At 38.2% G+C, this 25,076-nt stretch overlaps 1 protein-coding gene across 1 annotated transcript; it reads left to right on the top strand.

Moving 5' to 3' along the window:
- Positions 1-3,640: 3,640 nt before the first annotated feature.
- On the top strand, positions 3,641-7,074 carry LOC124789536 (striatin-interacting protein 1). Its single transcript, XM_047256931.1, has one exon. It carries the CDS (start codon positions 3,731-3,733, stop codon positions 6,113-6,115), a length of 2,385 nt encoding a protein of 794 aa, XP_047112887.1. The 5' UTR covers positions 3,641-3,730; the 3' UTR covers positions 6,116-7,074.
- The last annotated feature ends 18,002 nt before the right edge of the window (positions 7,075-25,076 follow it).

The following is a 25,076-nucleotide window of genomic DNA, read 5'->3' on the forward strand; positions in this document are numbered from 1 at the left end:
TTCTGGATGCTATTTACAATGGACAATCTGCAGTTCTGTTGGTCTTGGTATGTTAATCTTATTCTCACATATCTCTAATACTTGACAAAGTGTCTATACATTTCTCTTCATGGCGATGTACAGGAATATGATAATCTTATTAGGCGCAGACTGAAACTTGACTACAGACTAATGCAGACTGATACAGACTAATGCAGACTGACTAATCGGAGGTCTGTACACTCGTTATAATACCTCGAGCGTTCAGGTATCACTGCGCGAGTGTGATCTGCGAGGAGAAAAGGTTCTACGTTAGCAGCAATCTCATTGGCTGTGTTACATATTAATACGCGGATCGGCGGGAGCAGAATTTGGTCCGTCTCTAAGGCAGCGCCATCTCGTAGTGCGGAGACGGGCGAGCGCTGCACCTGCGCTGTTGTGCTTAGCTAGTGGGAAATTTGTGTACACGCTGACTACGCGGAACTATGTACACAATACAGCAATAAAAAGAAGAACATGACAAAAGTAATATTGTTAAAAAGAGGAAGAATTAAGAAACAGTGGTTGACATGTGGTCAAGTGCCAATATTCTAGATAATGAGGTAAATATTAAACACCGTTGACAGTGCATCTGGTAATATTAAACAACCATAAAACAAATCGCTAAAGGAGCCACAAATGAAAGAAAACAGTGCTGCACATAGTCAGCGCCCTCTGTTAGCGCTAACGCCAGTATTCCGCACAGGCGGGAAGTGGTTGGAGGAACGTGACTGGTAGAGAACCCTTCGTACCCTGCAGCACTCCATTGCAAGAAAATAATGATAAAATTCCGTAACAGCAGATGATCCACATTATCTGATTAATGCAGCCTATGAAATGAATTAACGCCCTGAATCCGCCGGTTACGCAGTGCCGTATTTATTAGAAGGTTCTCGAACAATTGTCTAACGCAACCGCGCCACACGCGGCCCGCGCCTGCGTAATTCTGCTAGTGCTGTATTCTGGCTGTTGATGGCTGCCGCACACGTACACACATACCGACGCTCGTTGTAAAACTGTGTCACCTGCATAACGCGCCGGCCAGCCTTCATCCGCCGTCTGCCGTAAGGCTGGCGCATCGTGCACTGAAACACACTAAATCACAATTTCTCACCATATTTCCTAAAAATAACCCCTTGTCCTCTACAGCAGCTTAAAGCACTTAATAAAGACAGGGCCTCCAGTCCAAGTCGTATACCACTCAGGTTCCTTTCAGCATACACTGATGGAATAGCTCCATATTTGTCAATCATATGCAACTGCTTGCTCGTTGGAAGATTCTGAAATTTGCACAGTGTGCAACAGGAAGGAAGGTAATAGGAGTAATTCGCTGAATTACGGACCCTTATCGCTAATGTCGATTTGCCATGTATTGTTGTAAATATTTGTCATGTATTGTAATTTTTCTGACATGTTCTACATCCTGGAGTACCTCCTCACTACGGATCAATTGGAATGAAAGTAAATCTAATCTAATCTGCAGTAGGATTTGGAAAATATACTGTGCTCAAACCTTGTGAATAATATTGAAGAAAATGTTTTATTGACAAACAGTCAACACAGGTTTATCTATATTTACATAAATACTCTGAAAACCACACTTAAGTGTCTGGCATAAAATATTATTCTTGTCAGATTCAATTATCTCTCTATTCTCACGAAGCAATGAGTGCTATTGACAAGAGATGTCTAATTATGGCATATTTTTAGATATCAAGAAGGCTTTTAGCACCATTCCTTACAAGCGCCTTCTAATCAAATTTGTGCCTATGAAGTATAATATCTGTTGTCCGAATGGATTTGTGATTTACTGTCAGAAAGGTCACAGTTCACAGCAATTTATGAAAAGTAAAACACAAGTAATATCTGGTGTCCTCCATCGAAGTGTTATTGGCCCTCTGCCATTCCTGATCTACATAAACGAGTAGCTGTCTTAGATTGTTTGCAGATGATGCTGTCATTTGCCGTATTATAAAGTCATCAGATGATCAAAACAAATTGCAAAGCGATTCGGACAAGATATCTGTGTGGTGCGAAAAGTGGCAATTGACTCTAAATAATAAAAGTGTGAAGTCGTCCTCTTGAGTACTAAAAGGAATCAGTTAAATTTCGGTTACAGAATAAATCACCCAGATCTAAAGGATGTAAACTCAACTAAATATTTGAGGATTGCAATTATGAATAACTTAAATTGAAACGATCGCGTAGGTAATGTTGTGGGGGAAAGCAAACCAAAGACTGCAATTCATTAGCAGGACACTTAGAAAATGCAACAGGTCCACTAAACAGACTGCTTACACTACGCTTGTCCGCCCTCTCGTGTAGTATGGCTGTATGGTGTGGGATCCGCCTCAGTTAGGATCGACAGAGGACATAAAAAAAAGTTCAAAGGGAGGCAACTCGTTTTGTGCTATCGTGAAACAGCATAGACAGTGCCACGAATATGATAAGCCAATTGGCTTGACAATCATTAAAACAAAGGCGTTTTTTGTTGTTGCAGAACTTTCTCATGACATTTCGATCACCAGTTTTCTCTTCAGAGTGTGAAAATATTTTGCTAGCGCCCACTTTCATAAGAAGGAATGATCATTGTAATAAAATAAGAGGAATCAGAGTTCTCAAAGAAATATATAAACGTTTGTGTCCCTGCGCGTTCTTCGAGATTGGAACCATAGAGAAGTAGCTTGGAAGTGGTTCGATGAACCCCCTGCCAGGCACTTAATTGTGAATTGCAGAGTCATATGTACTGTAGATCCTGTATGTAGTGCACACAAATGCGTCTATTTTGTCAATGGAAGTCATAATGAGGATACTGTGGTTGTGTGGTACAATAACTATCAGCCACTATATTGACATCTTTAACAACTATATTGTTATTTGCCAAAACCATTTCTGTGCGAGACTATCGGAATCAAATGACTGCAGTCCACTAATATGAAGAATTATTGTCAGTGAAATCTACTTGAAAATTATTTTTTCCACAGATCACGCTACGTAATACTTAGCCTTTTCAGTGTAATAACTGCCTTTTACCAGCGCAGTCACAGAACTGAAAGCGCCTCTCTCGTCATCAGTTTATGTTGAGACATGTGACACTGTGAGCTTTTTTTCAGTTTTGAACTACACACAGAACGCAGTTTGATATTTTACACTGTGATTGTGCTGCTAAAAGCAGATGTTACAGTATAAATGTAACATAAATCATATTTTAAGTTATACAAAAACGTTTCTGGTAAAGAACTGGAAGACATCACTGGCGCCATGACACTTAAATACGTACAACAGAAGACCAATAATTCGTCTTATTAATGTACCGTTCCCTAATTTTATTCAAACCTGGTGATGACAGAGAACAGTAAACAATTTAAATATGCCATCAATTTATTAACTGTTAGCCGTTGCACAACTTTTCGACACAAATATTTTTCTGTGATAATAATGAATTCTACGCTTCTGTGAAAAAGGAACTGTACACTTAAATAGGTTTTGACAGTTTTCTGTCGAATTAAATCAGCAGTATTTACGTCGGTATGGTGAAAATTTTGCTAAATATCTTACGTTATTTCTGTTCTAAATTTAAAGTCTCTTATTTAAAGTCGATGGCTCGACAGTCAAAATCTTTGGCAATGTTTTGAAGTATTATGGAGTGTCAAGATCCTAAGTTAATGTTTTGAATTGTGATTGTGATTGTTTGTATGTATTAATCGAGGCTATGGATGCAAACGGTAATGGAAAACGCATAGTTACGAAGTTTAGAGACTTGCTAAATAGACAACGGCAAGATTCAGAGGGTGGTCCTGAATGTCCAGATCTTGATTTTGTGTACGACGATGCGGATAATATGATCAACGAAATCGCGGAACTGTACAGCTACACAGAACAACCCGAATTTCAACATAATCTCAAGGCGTTTGAAGATCAAATGAAGGAATATAAGTTAGCTCCATTTTGGCAGAAGCTATCGGAAGTCCAGCAAAGATCTGTTGTAATGAAATTGCTAGACCAGTTGGAAGTGTCAAATAAATCTTTGCGTATGAAGGCTGCACGATGTATACTGTATTTGGCGCAGGGTTGCTGGGCAGAGCTACAGTCAGACGCTGAACAGCAAGAGTGGTCTTTGAAGAACATCATGTTACTCTATGAATGTGGGGTTTTAAGCACGTTTGTGGAACTATTAAATATAGAAATAGAAAACTGTACTTCGGCTGCGACGGACTCCAGAAAACTTACAGTAAGTTTAGCGGATTCAACAGATTTGAGAATTATACTAAGCGTTTTGTATTTAATGATAGAAGTTATGCGTGTGGATCAAGATGACGATTGTGAGCAGTGGAAAATAAATCGTGAAGCATTCAGAGGTGAGTTGGGAAATCCCCTGGGGGACGAGCTGCTCGTTGTAAAACTTCTTGGTATGGTGACACGTTTCTGTAGTGGCTCTGCACCACATTTTCCTATGAAGAAAGTACTCCTGGTGCTGTGGAAAACAATACTAGTTTCATTGGGTGGTATGGACACATTAAGGCAACTTAAACAGCAGTATCGTGAGCAGGCTGGCCTAAGTGCAACACAAGATACAATGGAAGTAGTTCGCACAATGAGAGCATCGTCACCACCTGCTAGTGCTGCAGACTTGCTGGAAGCACAGAATCAAAAAAGAAACAATCGACCATTCCGCAGGAGTCTAATGAAACAGAGTTCACTTGATGAAATATCTGGGATGGAATTTGAATCCTCATATCAAGCAGACGAGGAAGTACGTGACTTTGAAGAAAGACAGGCAATGGAAGAAGCAGGAGAAGTTCCACAACCACCAAGCCCAAGACCGAGCACACCAATTCCATCAAAGAACAAGGGTCTTCCGTGGGCACCAAAAGCTCGGCAGAAGGATCTCGATATGTTTCTTGAAAATACAAGAGTTAAATTTGTTGGTTTCCCATTACAAGGTGATAGAGAATCACTAGCTGGACTGCCCCATCCAATACATGAAGGTGTTGAGGTTCTGAAACATAACATGTATACTTCGCTGGCAGAGATACAGATACAGAAAGAAGAAGAAATTGCAAGAAATCCCTTATCAACTATGGAACCCCCTATTCCAATGACACCAACAGAGGTATTATATCAAGGAATGTTACCAAATTTGCCCCAGTACATGATTGCATTACTTAAAATTCTGCTCGCTGCAGCTCCAACATCAAAAACCAAAACTGACTCTATAAATATTTTAGCAGATGTTCTTCCAGAAGAGATGCCAATGACTGTGTTGCAATCCATGAAACTTGGCATGGATGTTAGTAGACACAAAGAGATCATAGTAAAAGCTGTTTCAGCAGTACTCCTTTTGTTATTAAAACATTTTAAAATTAATCATATCTACCAGTTTGAATTTATGTCACAGCATTTAGTTTTTGCCAACTGTATACCTCTCGTATTGAAATTTTTTAACCAAAACATTATTGCGTATGTAAGTGCAAGAAATTCAATTCCTATTTTGGACTTTCCAGCATGTGTCATTGGCGACCAACCAGAATTGACTATAGAGAGTCTTGAAATTGGAGAGAATCAGCAGTATTCATGGCGCAATATATTTTCGTGCATCAATCTCCTCAGGATACTTAATAAACTAACAAAATGGAAACACTCGCGTATCATGATGCTTGTTGTGTTTAAATCAGCACCAATCTTAAGGCGTACCCTAAAAGTTCGCCATGCAATGATGCAGCTGTATGTTTTAAAATTGCTGAAGATGCAAACAAAATATCTGGGTAGACAGTGGAGAAAGTCAAACATGAAAACAATGAGTGCAATTTATCAGAAGGTTCGACATCGGTTAAATGATGATTGGGCGTATGGGAATGATCAAGATGCACGTCCCTGGGATTTCCAAGCAGAAGAATGTGCTTTACGCTCTTGTGTTGACAGGTTTAATAGTAGACGATATGGCTCAGGATCAAGTGACCCTGAATTTGAACCCATGGATCACTGTGTAACAAGTGTGCTTGGACAGCCCTTTGAACTCACTGACTATTTTAAGCAGCATTACGAAGTGTGGCTACAGAGTGAAGTTTTTGACAGATCATTTGGAGATTTCTTCTGACAGCGAAGAATTGTTCTGTGTCATAATAGTATCAAAATGAATGAAATTGAAACATCATGTTAAAAAAATATACATTCATTTTTCCATTCATATGTCGTTATGTTTTGGGAAGAAGCATGGTAATTAGTTTTCAAATTTCTTTTTGAAATGAGGGAAATGAATACCAGTGATGGATTCCAAAATCTGCAATCTTATTGCACTGATATTCATATCAAGTTTGCCATGTCTGTTATACTGCTTCTCAGGTAGGTTATATCTGTTTCTTCTGCTCTCGCATTCGACATGTTCATTCACATGTGCCATCTGGAGAAGATTCAGAAAATGTTTTAATATTATTGGAAATTCATTGAATAATAATAGTGATTAAATTTATTACTCATGGGCACTTCCTTGCAATAGTTCATACTACCAAGCTTTCTTTCGGATGCATGACGTGCATTTAGATGAAACTTTTTTTTTTATAATTTAACTGTGAACAAAACTGAAATATACTGACACTGTTTTACTTTTATTAATCAGTGAACATTAACTAAGTGTCACATGCAGTGATCTCCAGATACCCGTTCATGATGCTGTAATGCAGTATTCTCCAAATACCACCTAAAGGTGATGATTGATTGCCCCCCTTGGAAACCATAAATATTTTCTTACGAATGGCTATTGAGGCTAACCACAAAAGGAAGTATTTGTTTTCCTTTATCGTAATTTTACCTGACTGTGGTTTTATGATGAATTAAACCCTGTCATGTAACATGGTAAGGATTATATTAAGATCATTAGAGCAGTTATATTTCACTCTCTGACCTACTCTTTGTTGAGTCAGTCATTGTTTTGTGCAGGATCAAGTTTGATTTGATTCTGATCACATCCACAAAACATAATGTGAAATGCAGACATAGGTGTAGCCTGATGACCATGATGCCACATGAAACTCTTTCTCCCCCCCCCCCCTCCCACCCACACACACACACACACACACACACACACACACACACACACACACACACACACACACACACACACACACACACACAAAAAAACCCTCATCACATGAAATTGTGGAACACATGTTGTATGTTTCTCTCTTTCCATTTCTTACGTTGCAGTCTCAGTAAGCTACAGTCTCAGACAGCAGTAATTGAACAGCAAGTTTTCCTATAACATGATTATTTATTATCTGGTGGCAACAGAAAAGTGTAGATGTGTGAAACTATACCACATTCAAGCCAATAATTTTTTTCTTTGCATTTTGTGTGGCTGTATTCCTGTTTTATTTTTTTATTTTATTTTTTTTTCTCTCTGACAGACGTAGTGGTCTAGCAGTAAAGCATGTGCCTGGAACTTCTTCACTTTATTGCATTACTTTATTTAGCCATTTGTTTCTCAGATATAAATACAAAAGTGCACAAAAATCACATAAGTGATACTCATGAATGTACCTGGCAGGGACATAGGCCTCCTCAACAGCATTTATAACTGATATATCTTCGGAATGAAGACATTATGATCGGAAGACTACATATAAGAAATATAACAAAATGGTGAGAATGTCAAACGATGGGGTGCTAATGAACAACAAAAAGGAAGATGTAATGCATATGTGAAGCAGCCACAATGCACAAGCTGTACTCGCTATCAACTTTCTGTTATCTTTTTCCTGGGACTGTGTTGATTTTACATCTCCAGCTGGTATGAAGAGATATTGACTGCTGTATGTTTTTAATAGTATCACTATTTAGAAAACATGTAAAAAATGAAAACTATGTTTAGTTTCTGTTAAAAAAAGTACTTGATACAAATTTCAATACAGGTTCCTTTGTATTTTAAGCAAAATTCTGTGTTTATTGCCTCACATTTGTTGTAATTGAATTTACATTTTAGTAGACTCTAATTTAAACCATTTTATATGGGTCATAAATGACATTAGAAAGTATGCAAAAAATAGAGTACAAAATACATTTAATAAACATTGTTAAGACCAACACTTTCATGCACATGGAGATTAATATCTTACACTCTTGAAGGACCATATACAAACCGTCTGTTTTACTCTTTAAATCAACAAACATTTGCAGGTAGCATATGTAGACTTCTTCGTTGCTTATATGATTTTTTAAGTGTATCATAGACAAAACACAGTAGCTCACTGTTGAGCAAAAAAGTATTTTTAAAGGATGTGTCCACCATACCTGCAGGGGCAAACGTATCAGTTTCGTAATGTTTTCTAAATTTCTCTATTATAAAATTTCTCCTATTATATAAAATCTTAAATTTGTGGAAAAATTTTACTTTTCACTTTAAAAAAATCAGCTGAAATAAGCTAAAATTTACACCATGGAGAACTATAGAAAATAATCTGAGATCCTAACTGTAATCCTTGTAATGATGTTTTATATGTATAGATGGAATTTCGTGTTACTGAAGTAATTGTAACTGTTGTATTCAAGATTGTAATATATTTGTAAGATTGAGATTTAATTTATTGACAAGCATTAAAGCAGCACAACTTAACATTGCTCTTTGTTTTATTGTCTTATGAATCATACATCTTGAGGGGAAAGTTCTTCATCCAGAATTATTGGTTAAAGTAGTAAATGGTGAATGGCTGGTATTCCAAACTTCATCATAAAGAAATAATTATAAATATTACAAAACACATTGCACGGGCAGTAAGCTCATTCTTTTCAACAGGAACCTTTCCAGACTGCTTTAAAATTGCCAGAGTGATCCCTGTTTATAAAAAACGTGAAAAGCAAAGTTAAAAAACTATAGATCAGTCACTTTATTATCAGGTTTTGCCAAAATACTGAAGGAGTCATGTTCAGCAGATTAATGAAATTCCTGGCCAAGAGCAAAATCCTCACTGATAGTTTCTAGAAAAATAAATCTGACTTGTGCCATCTACAATTTTCAAAATGCTATAGAAGCAGTGGACAAAATCTAAGCAAAGCTTTTGACATCTTGTACTACAGAACCCTCTTGGAAAAGCTCCAAAAGTATGGCATTTAAGACACTGCATTAACATGGATCTCTTCATACTTAACAAATCAGAAACAGATAGTAGTAATAACACATGAACTAAATGGTAGCACTAGAACCTTTTTTCCAGATTCAGGAATAATAAAAAGTGGAGTCCCTCAAGGATCCATTGTTCAGCATATTCTTTTCCTCCTGTATGTGATCAACCAAGATCTAAGCACTGAGCCACAAATAAATACTTTTTTTGCAGGTGACAAGAGCATCTTTCGTACAGGGAGAACCTCAGGACAACTACAAGCAGAGGTAAATAAAGCTACAGACCAGCTAAATGACCGGTTGAAGGAAATAAGCTAGTAATAAATAATCCGAAAAAAGTTCTCTAAAATTCTGTTTAAAGGGGGAAGCCTCCAACATCTCCATGACAATAAACTGCAGCATTATTAGCAGCCTGACTGGAAACAATTTTTAGGCATATGACTTCAACATGATTTTGAATGGCAGACACACATTACAAAAACAAATGCAACACTGAAGAAAGTATGCTACAGGGTACATTAACCTGCACAAGCTTCCACAGTGTTGGAACTGCAGACTTTGCACATTTCCACATCATTCTGTAGTATGGTATTGTATGCTGGGCTAGAACAACTGCTAGCTCAGTCATCATCTTGAACCAAGAAAGAGCAATGCACCATGCATGAAAATCAGATTCCTGCAGGCCTCTCTTTCAGAAGCCTCATGAGCATGGTACCAGACAAAGAGAGGAATTCTATATCCAGTCAGTAAGGACAACAGCTTTAAAACCTCCATTACAGATAGTGCCATACAAATGTACAATGATCTGTCACATAACCTAAAAGTTATTTCCTACTTTTCATTGTTTCAAAAATCCCTAGGGGTATTCTTATTAGATCACTGGTTCTTTTAAGTGAAGTACACCATACTTGAAGCAAAAACTAGCACTGCTCATAAAGCAAAATCTAAAATAATTAATTTATTGTGCCATTACAGTACATTTTGATGTTATGTGTAACTATTTTATTTATTTTATCTAATTTTCCACCCCCATGAAAGTAATAATTTTTTGTTATGATATACTTCATTGTTTTAAGATATAATTTGTCTACCAGTTGTATTTCATTTCTGATGTCACTGCTGACCAAAACTGGTAGTGTAAGGACCAAATGTTTTGTGATCATTGACAGAAATAAAGGAAATTTATTCTAATTTAGTGCTTGTGTGTGTGTGTGTGTGTGTTTGTGTTTGTGTGTGTGGGGGGGGGGGGGGGGGTCAGGTGCAAATAACATCCCACAATCTGCAGAGATTTAGTAAATGAACAAAGAATTTCAATTAAATGCTGCCTCGTCTTGAGTGGAAATAAATCTTCCATTTAGGACACCATGGGATTGAAATTTGTATTGTAATAATATCTACTCGTGTTTTTATTGTGTGTAATTCTTCCTGATGAACCAGTTATATAAAGGTTCTTGGTTAAACCTAGGATTTTGTTGTAAACACTGCTCAATATTTCACAGGATCATCTATCTGCCATTATCAGATGGTGACATAACTGTTGAGCTGCTACACATTACTATTCAAACACATTCAGGGATGCATAGGCACATGGTGGGACAGTAACGTTGCTTTTACAAGGCAAGTGGATCATACAGTAGAATGTAATAGAACTAGAACTCTGGAATAAACCAAAACATTGTGAGGTTATTTTTTGAAGATGTTGAAATATGTAATGTGGATATCGTTTTTTAGTGGGATTTGGGCTTTAATCTTGTCAAAACTTGGGATTCTGCTTAAAATAACAGCTTGCCTTAAGGAATGACATGACAGCTTTAGCTAGTATTGATAGTTCTTTCAGCAGGTCATAAACTGCATGTGAACATGCATTGCAGGATCCTGAGTGAAACCTAGACACAGGTGAACATTCTCTAACTGACATATTAGAAACAATCTTATTGGTGTGCTTACTTATCCACAAAAGAGTCTGAACGATAATTTGCAAAAGTTTGTGCCATTCCTTTGCATTAGAGCCTGATAATTGCAGACATACACAATCCTACACCTAGCCCAAGAGCCTTTTAAATCAGTTCCATAGCTTCACTTGATGAACTCGACTTGTTGCAGTGAGGCCTAGTGGTATAAGACATCAATAGCTAATGAAAGGACATAATTTTGATGATATGCTCATAATTTCCAACAGCTTAAGTCAGATGACTAGGTTTTCATGTGGGGTTCAGGAAAATGGCAATACTGCACAGTGAAAAGATTGGGAATTTGTACGGGCGCTGATAATCATGCCGTGAGCATCCAACAAACCAAAATCATCATCACAAATAGAGGTTGCCCTGTCACACATCTATACTTGTCTACTAGCATTTACCATGTTAGGTGAGGTGTCTCCCTACTGTAGACCAGGTAGTACATCAGACTAACAGATCATAGGTTGAAAATGAAAGCTCCAAAAGCAGCTGCAATAAGGTAATATATTTTAAATATTTTACATGACAGGCCCGTTTTGGCTAATTGCCACTATCAAGTGACCTGCGAAAATAACATTGGTAAGGTTATCCACACATAGATGGTGGCTGTTTTATGTTTACATTTGCATTGGTACTTCTGTCTAATTGGAAATGATGACCATATTGCATTTATAGTAATTTTTTTCTGTCAAATCTTTGTAAGAATAATATTTGACTTAACAATGGCAATCAGCTGAAACAGGCCAAAAAATATTCCCTTATTGCAGCTAGTTTTGGAGCCTTCCTTTACATTATTTTGTACACTAACATATACTATGCTGCAAGCCCAATGGAAAATAAAACTTCAAAGGTTCAATGAAATTGAAAATCAATACCTAGAGAGAGAGAGAGAGAGAGAGAGGTAAGTTACGTCAAGAGTTGAATCTTGAAAATGAGAAGTGTAAACCATGGGAATCAAGATACCAGAAACAAGGGCAGCACGTTGGAGCTCACTGCTTTACTGTAGTTACTAAAGTTCCTGAGCAACTACATTGTTACCAGGCTGCTAGTTGCTCCACACACATTGCTGCTTCCAAGGCTATGGAGAGGCAGTCGTGTTCAGGTAGCAGTAACTTCCACATTGTGGCTACTTAACGGAGAGATGTGTCCTACATCTTCTAGCAACTGCATACAACTGAGACCCGGAGAATGGTCCTTAGCTCTTTTGTTACTTCGGGTGCCGCCTCACAGTATACTTCTGTGAGAGGCAAAGAGGTGCCTGATGCCAAAATAACTTGGAGAGGAGGCACTAATGATTCTTGTCGCCCCAGACTGGCAGAGTGGCTCGGCCATTTGAAGTTAGTCTGGGCACCAATTCTTCCAACTCATGGACAATTGGTGGCCTTAAGCACCTGTATGCTCGATTTGAAAGTAATGGCTCCAACTTTAAGAAACTTTGCCATCTTGAGTGATATTAATATTGATTGAATGGTGAACCTCAACAATGTTTATCCCCCTCCAGCTGATAGTCTACCGAACAGGCATTCGTTGGCTGAAGCAGATTAGTTTTGGTACTCAAATTGATTGATTTAATTTGTGTGAGATATTTAATTATGGAGTTAGCAGCTTGGAGCTCAGTACCAATAAATTCATCACCTCGTCAGCATTATAAACTTCGTAACTGGATTTACTATATTAATTTTATTCCACTCACATTCTTTGTTTGGTTGAAAGAGCATACTGAGTGGCTTCGCCACATGCAATCTCTGTCCACAAAAGCCGGCCGGTGTGGCCGAGCGGTTCTAGGCGCTTCAGTCTGGAACCGCGTGACCGCTACGGTCGCAGTTTCGAATCCTGCCTCGGGTATGGATGTGTGTGATGTCCTTAGGTTAGTTAGGTTTAAGTAGTTCCAAGTTCTAGGGGACTGATGACCTCAGATGTTAAGTCCCATAGTGCGCAGAGCCATTTGAACCATTTTTTTTGTCCACAAAAGTTCTATGGGCCACAATCTCTTATTGTCTCATCCTAGATGTGTTACTGAATTCTACCTTTAATTTTTAGGTATCAGCACCTGTGCTAGAGGAGGTAATTTTTTGGTGAAGCACTTGGTTTCTGTCCATGACTCAGAACATTTTAGGTGCAGGGACGTTTTCCAGTTATCCACATGATCAGGAATTTAAAATACTTAAATTCACAGATTATGATCAACTTATAATAGTAATATATTGTTTTTATAAGAGCTTTGTATGAAAAATAGCATATGTTGCTGTTGCAATTCGGTGCTAGTCTGTTTACTGGATTCCCTCCAGCTCATTTCCTTAATCATTTAAATTTCATCCCATGATATCAAAGGGGCGTATCTACAAATCTAACTAGTCCCTCATTTGTTGATCCTGAACCACAGCTTTGTATTTTCTGTTGTCTAGGCAAGAAATGAGTAATTGATGAACTTTTCTCCTAACATCATAACATTCTAACATAACCTGGAGTATGACGTGATGCAAAAAATACTAAACTCTCAAGTTGTGAACATTGTTGATCAGCTGTGTTTTTGTTGCCAGTGATTATGTTGGGTGTTAGTGAGATAAAGTGTGCATGTGTGTTTGCGCCATTAGCAAGAGATTACTTTGGAATCTGCAAATTTATTTTCCCCACAATAACAGTCATATAACAATAATGATTGTGATGATGAATAATAATAATATCTGTTCCAAAAGATATAAATATGGCTTTTGGAACAGACAAATGTAAGAAAAATAGCATGGTCAAGGGAAAACACACTAAACAAGAAGATTACATATTGGATAACCACAGCGACTGCATAGAAGCGATGGAAAAAACAGATGCCTATAAATATCTAGGATACAGACAAAAAATAGGAATAGATAATACAATATTAAAGAAGAACTAAAAGAAAAATATAGACAAAGACTAACACAAATACTGAAAACAGAATTGACAGCAAGAAAAAGACAAAAGCTATAAACACTTATGCTATACCAATATTGACCTACTCATTTGGAGTAGTGAAATGAAGTAACACAGACCTAGAAGCACTCAATACACTTACACGATCACAATGCCACAAATACAGAATACATCACATACATTCAGCAACAGAAAGATTCACATTAAGCAGAAAGGAAGGAGGAAGGGGATTTATCGACATAAAAAACCTACATTATGGACAGGTAGACAATTTAAGAAAATTCTTTCTAGAACGAGCAGAAACTAGCAAAATACACAAAGAAATCACTCATATAAATACATCGGCTACACCACTGTAATTTCATAACCACTTCTACAACCCTTTAGATCACATAACATCAACAGATACAAAGAAAGTAAATTGGAAAAAGAAAACACTACATGGCAAGCACCCGTATCATCTAACACAGCCACACATCGATCAAGACGCATCCAACACATGGCTAAGAAAAGGCAATATATACAGTGAGAGCCGTACCGTAGGTATAACCACAACGGAGGGGTATCTGTTGAGAGACCAGACAAACGTGTGGTTCCTGAAGAGGGGCAGCAGCCTTTTCAGTAGTTGCAAGGGCAACAGTCTGGATGATTGACTGATCTGGCCTTGTAACAATAACCAAAACGTCCTTGCTGTGCTGGTACTGCGAACAGCTGAAAGCAAGGGGAAACTACGGCCGTAATTTTTCGAGGGCATGCAGCTTTACTGTATGATTAAATGATGATGGCGTCCTCTTGGGTAAAATATTCCGGAGGTAAAATAGTCCCCCATTCGGATCTCCGGGCGGGGACTACTCAAGAGGATGTCGTTATCAGGAGAAAGAAAACTGGTGTTCTACGGATCAGAGCGTGGAATGTCAGATCCCTTAATCGGGCAGGTAGGTTAGAAAATTTAAAAAGGGAAATGGATAGGTTAAAGTTAGATTTAGTGGGAATTAGTGAAGTTCGGTGGCAAGAGGAACAAGACTTCTGGTCAAGTGACTACAGGGTTATAAACACAAAGTCAAATAGGGGTAATGCAGGAGTAGGTTTAATAATGAATAGGAAAATAGGAATGCGGGTAAGCTACTACAAACAGCATAGTGAACGCATTATTGTGGCCAAGATAGATACAAAGCCCACACCTACTACAGTAGTACAAGTTTATATACCAACTAGCTCTGCAGATGACGAAGAAATTGAAGAAATGTATGATGAAATAAAAGAAATTATTCAGATAGTGAAGGGAGACGAAAATTTAATAGTCATGGGTGACTGGAATTTGAGTGTAGGAAAAGGGAGAGAAGGAAACGTAGTAGGTGAATATGGATTGGGGCTAAGAAATGAAAGAGGAAGCCGCCTGGTAGAATTTTGCACAGAGCACAACTTAATCATAGCTAACACTTGGTTTAAGAATCGTGATAGAAGGTTGTATACATGGAAGAACCCTGGACATACTAAAAGGTATCAGACAGATTATATAATGGTAAGACAGAGATTTAGGAACCAGGTTTTAAATTGTAAGACTCTGACCACAATCTATTGGTTATGGCCTGTAGATTAAAACTGAAGAAACTGCAAAAAGGTGGGAATTTAAGGAGATGGGATCTGGATAAACTGAAAGAACCAGAGGTTGTACAGAGTTTCAGGGAGAGCATAAGGGAACAATTGACAGGAATGGGGGAAAGAAATACAGTAGAAGAAGAATGGGTAGCTTTGAGGGATGAAGTAGTGAAGGCAGCAGAGGATCAAGTAGGTAAAAATACGAGGGCTAGTAGAAATCCTTGGGTAACAGAAGAAATATTGAATTTAATTGATGAAAGGAGAAAATATAAAAATGCAGTAAATGAAGCAGGCAAAAAGGAATACAAACGTCTCAAAAATGAGATCGACAGGAAGTGCAAAATGGCTAAGCAGGGATGGCTAGAGGACAAATGTAAGGATGTAGAGGCTTATCTCACTAGGGGTAAGATAGATACTGCCTACAGGAAAATTAAAGAGACCTTTGGAGATAAGAGAATCACTTGTATGAACATCAAGAACTCAGATGGAAACCCAGTTCTAAGCAAAGAATGGAAAACAGAAAGGTGGAAGGAGTATATAGAGGGTCTATACAAGGGCGATGCACTTGAGGACAATATTATGGAAATGGAAGAGGATGTAGATGAAGATGAAATGGGAGATACGATACTGTGTGAAGAGTCGAAACAAGGCCCTGGGAGTAGACAACATTCCATTGGAACTACTGACGGCCTTGGGAGAGCCAATCCTGACAAAACTCTACCATCTGGTGAGCAAGATGTATGAAACAGGTGAAATACCCTCAGACTTCAAGAAGAATATAATAATTCCAATCCTAAAGAAAGCAGGTGTTGACAGATGTGAAAATTACCGAACAATCAGTTTAATAAGCCACAGCTGCAAAATACTAACACAAATTCTTTACAGACGAATGGAAAAACTAGTAGAAGCCGACCTCGGGGAAGATCAGTTTGGATTCCGTAGAAATACTGGAACACGTGAGGCAATACTGACCTTACAACTTATCTTAGAAGAAAGATTAAGGAAAGGCAAACTTACATTTCTAGCATTTGTAGACTTAGAGAAAGCTTTTGACAATGTTGACTGGAATACTCTCTTTGAAATTCTAAAGGTGGCAGGGGTAAAATACAGGGAGCGAAAGGCTATTTACAATTTGTACAGAAACCAGATGGCAGTTATAAGAGGACATGAAAGGGAAGCAGTGGTTGGGAAGGGAGTAAGACAGGGTTGTAGCCTCTCCCCGATGTTATTCAATCTGTATATTGAGCAAGCAGTAAAGGAAACAAAAGAAAAATTCGGAGCAGGTATTAAAATCCATGGAGAAGAAATAAAAACATTGAGGTTCGCCGATGACATTGTAATTCTGTCAGAGACAGCAAAGGACTTGGAAGAGCAGTTGAATGGAATGGATGGTGTCTTGAAGGGAGGATATAAGATGAACATCAACAAAAGCAAAGCAAGGATAATGGAATGTAGTCGAATTAAGTCGGGTGATTTTGAGGGTATTAGATTAGGAAATGAGACACTTAAAGTAGTAAAGGAGTTTTGCTATTTGGGGAGCAAAATAAGTGATGATGGTCGAAGTAGAGAGGATATAAAATGTAGACTGGCAATGGCAAGGAAAGCATTTCTGAAGAAGAGAAATTTGTTAACATCGAGTATAGATTTAAGTGTCAGGAAGTCATTTCTGAAAGTATTTGTATGGAGTGTAGCCATGTATGGAAGTGAAACATGGATGGTAAATAGTTTGAACAAGAAGAGAATAGAAGCTTTCGAAATGTGGTGCTACTGAAGAATGCTGAAGATTAGATGGGTGGATCACATAACTAATGAGGAAGTACTGAATAGGATTGGGGAGAAGAGAAGTTTGTGGCACAACTTGACCAGAAGAAGGGATCGGTTGGTAGGACATGTTCTGAGGCATCAAGGGATCACCAATTTAGTATTGGAGGGAAGTGTGGAGGGTAAAAATCGTAGAGGGAGACCAAGAGATGAATACACTAAGCAGACTCAGAAGGATGTAGGTTGCAGTAGGTACTGGGAGATGAAGAAGCTTGCACAGGATAGAGTAGCATGGAGAGCTGCATCAAACCAGTCTCAGGACTGAAGACCACAACAGCAACAACAACAACAACAACAACAACATACAGTGAGACGGAAGGATTCATGATTGCAATACAGGATCAAACAATAAACACCAGATATTACAGCAAGTATATTATTAAAGATTCCAATACCACAACAGATAAATGCAGACTTTGCAAACAACAAATAGAAACAGTAGATCACATCACAAGCGGATGTACAATACTAGCAAATACAGAATACCCCAGAAGACATGTCAATGTAGCAAAAATAATACATCAGCAGCTTGCCTTACAACATAAACTTATAAAACAACACGTTCCCACATACAAGTATGCACCACAAAATGTACTGGAGAATGATGAATACAAATTATACAGGAACAGAACCATTATAACAGATAAAATAACGCCACATAACAAACCTGACATCATACTCACCAATAAAAAGAAGAAATTAACACAACTAATCGAAATATCCATACCCAATACAACAAATATACAAAAGAAAACAGGAGAAAAAATTGAAAAATACATCCAACTGGCTGAGGAAGTCAAGGACATGTGGCATCAGGATAAAGTTGACATTGTACCAATTATACTGTCAACTACAGGAGTCATACCACACAATATTCACCAGTACATCAACACAATACAGCTACATCCAAACTTATATATACAACTACAGAAATCCGTAATTATTGATACATGTTCAATTACCCGAAAGTTCCTAAATGCAATATAACATGTACCGTACAGTTAAAAGGAAGTCGCGCTTGATCAAGGTCTGCGTCACTTTCCATTTTTGACCAGACATAACGTCTGAGAAAAGAAAGAAATAATAATGCTTCATTAAACAAATAATGTATCTGATTATGCCCAAAAGCAGAAAATATGATGGACACATAAAAACACACACATTAGAAGCTGCTTTTCTGAATACCAGTACATTTCTTAAAAGTGTTATTTTTAATTTACTTAAAATTTCTCTTTTAATTTATTTCATATATGTACAATTTATTGTTATTTTTTATTGTTGTAATAAAATGACACATTTTACTTCGTAAGATACTTTTATTTACAGTGAATTAAATAATAATACTTGTCAATAGGGTAAAAAGGTTCACTGATAAATAGTATTTCTATTGTTGTATATTTGCTATTCTAATTTTGCAGTGCTGTCCTGTGCTATTAATAAGGCACTTAATATTATAAGGTAATGTTGGTGTAGACTGGAGTTAACATTTTATCGAAATGGGACAGAAATTGGTAGATGTGATAATGTACATGTACTGAGAAATGAATGATTGCAATTTCAGACAAAATTGGATGATTTATTCAAGAGAAAGAGCTGAACAAATTGAGCTAGTCAGTAACGCATTGATCCACCTCTGGCTCTTATGAAAGCAGCTGTTTTGCTTGGCATTGATTGACAGAGTTGTTGGATGTCTGCCTGATGGGGTATCATACCAAATTCTGTCCAATTGGCATGTTAAATTCTCGGCCTTAATGGCCGAAAGCTATAATTGTGTGAATCTTTTTGTTGTGCGTATCACGACTCAGCATTTCCGTTATATGGTGAGTAGCAACTTTCCTTGTCTGGTATTGTCTCAAAATCTTGAGATAGTTCTAGGCCCCTGCCCATAAAGCTCCAAACATTATCAGTTGGGGAGAAATCTGGTGATCTTTCTGGCCAAGGTAGGGTTTGTCCAGCACGAAGACAGGGAGTAGAAACTCTCACTGTGTGTGGGAGGCTATTATCTTACTGAAATGTGAGCCCAGGATGGCTTGCTGTGAGGGGCACTAAAACGGCACATAGACTATCATGGATGTACCACTGTGCTGTAAGGTTGCTATGGATGACAACTAAAGGGGTCTTGCTGTGAAAAGAAATGGTACCCCAGCTCACCACTCCTGATTGTCGGGCCATATGGCAGGTGACAGTCAGCGTGGTATCCCACTGTTGTCTGGGGCATCCCCAGATATTTGTTTGGTGGTCATCGGGTCACAGTTCAATGTGGGGCTCATCGCTGAAGACAATTATATTCCAGTAAATGAGACTCCAGGCCAAAGATGTGTGTGCAGATGCCTTGGACAGCTGTAGAATACCAACCTCACTGTCACTGGTCATATGGCCTGACAGCCATGAGTAATGATGTGAGGTCCCATTTCTTTTCCTAGCATGACCGGTTGTCATCCACAGCACCATTACATCACAGCAGTAAGTCAACAATATTCTTCACGGCAGGCCACCCTGGGGTTCCATTTCAGCAAGGTAATGTCTGCCTGCACTCTGTGAGAGTTTTTACTGGTTGTCTTCATGCTTGCCAAAGCCAACCTTGGTCAGCAAGATCACTGGATCTCTTGTCAGTTGAGAATGTTTGGAGCATTATGGGCAGGGCCCTCAAACCAGTTCAGGATTTTGATGATCTAAAATGTCAAGTGGACAGAATTTGGCATGATATGCCTCTTGACGACATCCAACAACTCTATCAATCAGTAACAACCAAATAACTGCTTGCATGAGGACCAGAGGTGGACTAACACATTATTGACTTGCTCAATTTGTGAGGCTGTTTCTCTTGAACACACCATCCAATTTTTTTCTGAAACTGTATCATTTCTGTCTGTACATGTACATGACATCTATTGATTTACGTCCCATTTGGATGAATCCTTCATGGTGCATCATTTTTTTTCTTTTGTCTTACAGTGTACGTTCATGTTTATTACTGTGGAAATATCAGTTTCCAAGAATAAACTTTGGCAAAACTCTTTGGGTTCCACTCCACTGATAATTCTCATAGCTCTTTTTTTCGAGAACCAGTGGTATATTTAAGTTATCACAGTTTGTTGTAGTCTACACAGTATTTGCGTTCTGTCATCTAATTATAACTTGAGAAAAATGAAGAGAATAACATGCAGTCTTAAGTATAACAGAGGCTTTACTCTATTTACATAATGTAGTTATTAAAAAAAATATATGCTCTCAGATAGTTTTCTGTCAAAGAATCTTCCAGCAGGTCATACTTCAGGTTGTCTTAAGTAGTTATTCCCGTAAATTTTACACTCTGTTCCTTTAGTATAATTCCACTGCCTATGTATACTTCCTCACAGTGCCTTTATGTGTTTTTATTTTTAAGTTCAAGATAAGAGGTTGCTGTGTACTCTGGTATGGCTTTCAGTAAAGTACTGTTCTGTTTGACTTACAACACAAACTGCAGCTTTCGTAAGTCATTGTATTTGTATTTGCAAACAGTAGACATACCATCTTTATGCAAAGCTGTTTTGGAAATTACAACAGCCTTGAATAGCATGGTAGTAAAATAAGAAAGAGGCGTGGCCTCGGTATCAGGTATCAGTTGTTAAGGCCTATCATGTTTAAAGTTAGTGGTATCAGATCTATATAAGTCAATTTCAGTTTTAAGAACTACATGCTATCCTATTAACTAGGCAATATTTTATTAAGTCATAACAGTACCTCTAAACCCAATATTTCATAATTTATCTGTTGTATATCTATGACATGTTCCTCATTTTCCATAGCACTTTTCGCTTCTTAAGGAACTAAACACTATAACAGGGTGGTTGGCTCCTGCACCATCAATTACAGTGGGGTTTCCAGGATGGCTAGTTGTGGGTTGACGTTCTCTGCTGAGGAAGGATGGTGTATGCAGCCAAAGAAGATTCAGTCAAAGTTACAATATCTCTTTTATTGCAGTTTGTTTACAATCATTGGCTCAGAACTGCCAGTAACAATAGCGAGCAAACTGAATATCATGGATTTTCCCAAAGCATTGGTGCCCGGCTGCTGACCACACACCCTGCTGATGCTGATGCATTGTTGGAGTCCACATTTTGACCAGCTGTGGTTGCTGCCAGAAGTTCTGGCTGCATCATACTCCAGTGTCCAGAGTGTGGAAGTCTTCTGTCAATATCTGGCGAGGGCAGGGTTGGCCGGACCCCCACTTCATACTCCCGGGGCAGCGACAAAGTGCAAGGCCGCCCAGGCATCCAGAGGTTTGGGCGGCAGGCAGCAGTTCGCTTGCTGGCAGAGGTAAATGCATCCGCATGATCTACATATCGCTGAACAGCACAGGCTTAGCATCTCATAACAGCTCAGCTATTTGAATGTCGACGGGTTGGTTTTGGCAGGGTTTTGTCATGGTGATTGCGTGTCACACCAAATTATCTTGAAAAGAGACAAGGTTGTAACTGGCAGCGGGTCAGCTGTCGTTCATCCTGGTGACTGGCTCGGTCTTATGACACAGAAGACTGTGACGTGAAAGAGATGTTGATCCGTTCAGCATGAGTGTTGCTTTCTGGAGTGGATTGACTCCACTGTGACCTGGCACTCCATTGCTGGCTCCAAGTCCTGTTGTAACTTTTTCCCTTTACAGCTGCTACACTGATGGACATAATAGTTTACAAGCTATTTTGTTTTCAAGAAAAAAACTGGTGGTTCAGAAAATTTTTGTTATATTGTGGATCACCTTTTCTGTTATATTGGATAAGATTGAAGATCAGCCTGAAATTTTTATTCCCTGTGTGGCAGCTGTCTTAAGAACTGAGATTCGCTGGGCTATGTTTAGTATAGCTGGAAAGGCACAAGTTTCAGTAATACTGTTAAGTGCTGAGGGGTTTCTCAATTATTTTTTATACATTTATTTATGTTGTCACTGCTTAGTCCAACCTGATGTGCAGAAGTACTCATTAGACTGTTCATTCCATTCAGCAGATCATGCGATTCTTCTTCACTTTCACTCAGGATAGCAATGTCATCAGCGAATCTTGTCATTGATATCCTTTCACATTGAATTTTAATTCCCCTCCTGAACCTTTCTTTTATTTCTATCATTGCTTCTTCGATGTACAGATTGAACACCATTTTCAATCTGAGCACTTCGTTCTTGGTCGTCCACTCTTATTGTTCCCTCTTGACTCTTGTACATATTGTATATTACCCGTCTCTCCCTATAGTTTACCCCTATTTTACTCAGGATTTCAAAGATCTTGCACCATTTTACACTGTTGAATGCTTTTTTCAGGTCAACACATCCTATGAATGTATCTTGATTTTTCAAACAATGGAAAATCCAGGGTGGAATGTAACAATATTATGAAAAGGAAATTTGCTACTCACCATATAGCGGTGATGCTGAGTCGCAGATAGGTACAACCAAAAGACCGTCACAATACAGGCTTTTGGTTTTTTGAAAACAAACACACACACACACACACACACACACACACACACACACACACACACATATATATATATATATATATATATATTATATAAAGATGAGGTGACTTACCGAACAAAAACGCTGGCAGGGAATGTTTCCTTCCATTATATATATATATATATATATATATATATATATATATATATATATATATATATATATATATATATATATATATATATATAAATACAAAGATGAGGTGACTTACCGAACAAAAACGCTGGCAGGTCGATAGACCACAAACAAACACAAACATACACACAAAATTCAAGCTTTCGCAACAAATTGTTGCCTCATCAGGAAAGAGGGAAGGAGAGGGGAAGACGAAAGGAAGTGGGTTTTAAAGGAGAGGGTAAGGAGTCATTCCAATCCCGGGAGCGGAAAGACTTACCTTAGGGGGAAAAAAGGACAGGTATACACTCGCACACACGCACATATCCATCCACACATACAGACACAAGCAGACATATATAAATATGTCTGCTTGTGTCTGTATGTGTGGATGGATATGTGCGTGTGTGCGAGTGTATACCTGTCCTTTTTTCCCCCTAAGGTAAGTCTTTCCGCTCCCGGGATTGGAATGACTCCTTACCCTCTCCTTTAAAACCCACTTCCTTTCGTCTTCCCCTCTCCTTCCCTCTTTCCTGATGAGGCAACAATTTGTTGCGAAAGCTTGAATTTTGTGTGTATGTTTGTGTTTGTTTGTGGTCTATCGACCTGCCAGCGTTTTTGTTCGGTAAGTCACCTCATCTTTGTATTTATATATAATTTTTCCCACGTGGAATGTTTCCTTCCATATATGACTGCAGCCTCTGGCAGCTGAAGCCACTGGTTGATTTAATCACACTTTGTTGTGATAGGCCACATTACTGTACACAAATGGAGAGAAGCTTTTGCCTTTGAACTTGCAGAGATTGACTTATGGTAGCTGATGGCTCAAAGCATAAAACTTTATTGTAAGTTGAACAAAATCCAAAGAAGGAATTGAATTTTCATATCATGCATAAATCTGCATTGAACAGTGATTGAATTTTTCTTCCATTTGTCGATGTCCCTATGCTTTTTCTTCTGCACAGCAGTATCAAAGAATGCCAAGAACATCTTCCCTGTGTACTAAAATAATGATCACATAGTGGATATTGTTTGTGAGTGAAAACGTGAGACTGTGTCTTGAACAATAGTCTCAGATGCCTTCTGAACTGACATGAAGATTTTTCCTGGTACCAGGAATTCAACTGATAGTTTCGTTCAACTTTTGGATTCCAGTATGTTACTTTCGCACTTTTTATGAATCTGGGCTTTCAAAGTTTTTATGCATGGATGAAGGTCTTCTTTAATTGTACCCATCAGTTTGTCCAATGATAATTAACACTTTTGCCATTGTTTTTGAGAGAAGAAAAATTAATATCTGCTTCAGTTTCATTTCCAAGAGGCCTAGTTTCTTTTCTCTCTTTACCCTGTATTTGACTATAAAGGCTTTTTTTCCAAAAATAATACTTCCCATTTGATTCTATAAACATCCAAACAGGTTAACATGTATTATGGCTCATCTAAACTCACCTGTTGTGGTCACCCCTTGGGTCAGGATTTTTAGTGAGCTTGGAGGCTGAGCGGGTGAAGTGCAGGAAGCCGATCTCTGGACCTGGTGCAGGTGGCTGTCATGCACCCTAAGGCATCAGTGAAACAGTATTGTCTGCAAATATATTTATTACTTGTGCTTTTACAATATGGATTGTCTTCTTCAGTGTGGCAGAAGGCGTGCTAATTCACACACTCAATAGGGAATGTCGATAAGGAATGTCAACGCTGCACTTTGTCAACTGCAGCCTTGTGGGTCACCACATGCAAGAGTTCAGTCAATATGTGTGTCACTAGTAAACATCTGCTCTGTAATAATTGTCAAACTCCTGACTAAATAAAATCTTTTTAAATCTTGATTCAATACCGACATCTACTAAATCCGTATTCCAACAACATGGAGTTACAGTCAGAATTTATAATATATTCACTATACATCAAACAAGAGATTAGTCATTAGCCTCTCTGTCTTCATGTTCCAGTTCAGACTCAGATGTTCCACCAAGTAAGTTAAATGCTATCACAAAAAGATTCAATATACAGGGTGTTCAGAAATTCCCATTAGAAACTTCTAGGACTTGTAGAGGGGAGT

This window comes from Schistocerca piceifrons, chromosome 3 (assembly GCF_021461385.2).
Source record: "Schistocerca piceifrons isolate TAMUIC-IGC-003096 chromosome 3, iqSchPice1.1, whole genome shotgun sequence".
NCBI lineage: Eukaryota > Metazoa > Arthropoda > Insecta > Orthoptera > Acrididae > Schistocerca > Schistocerca piceifrons.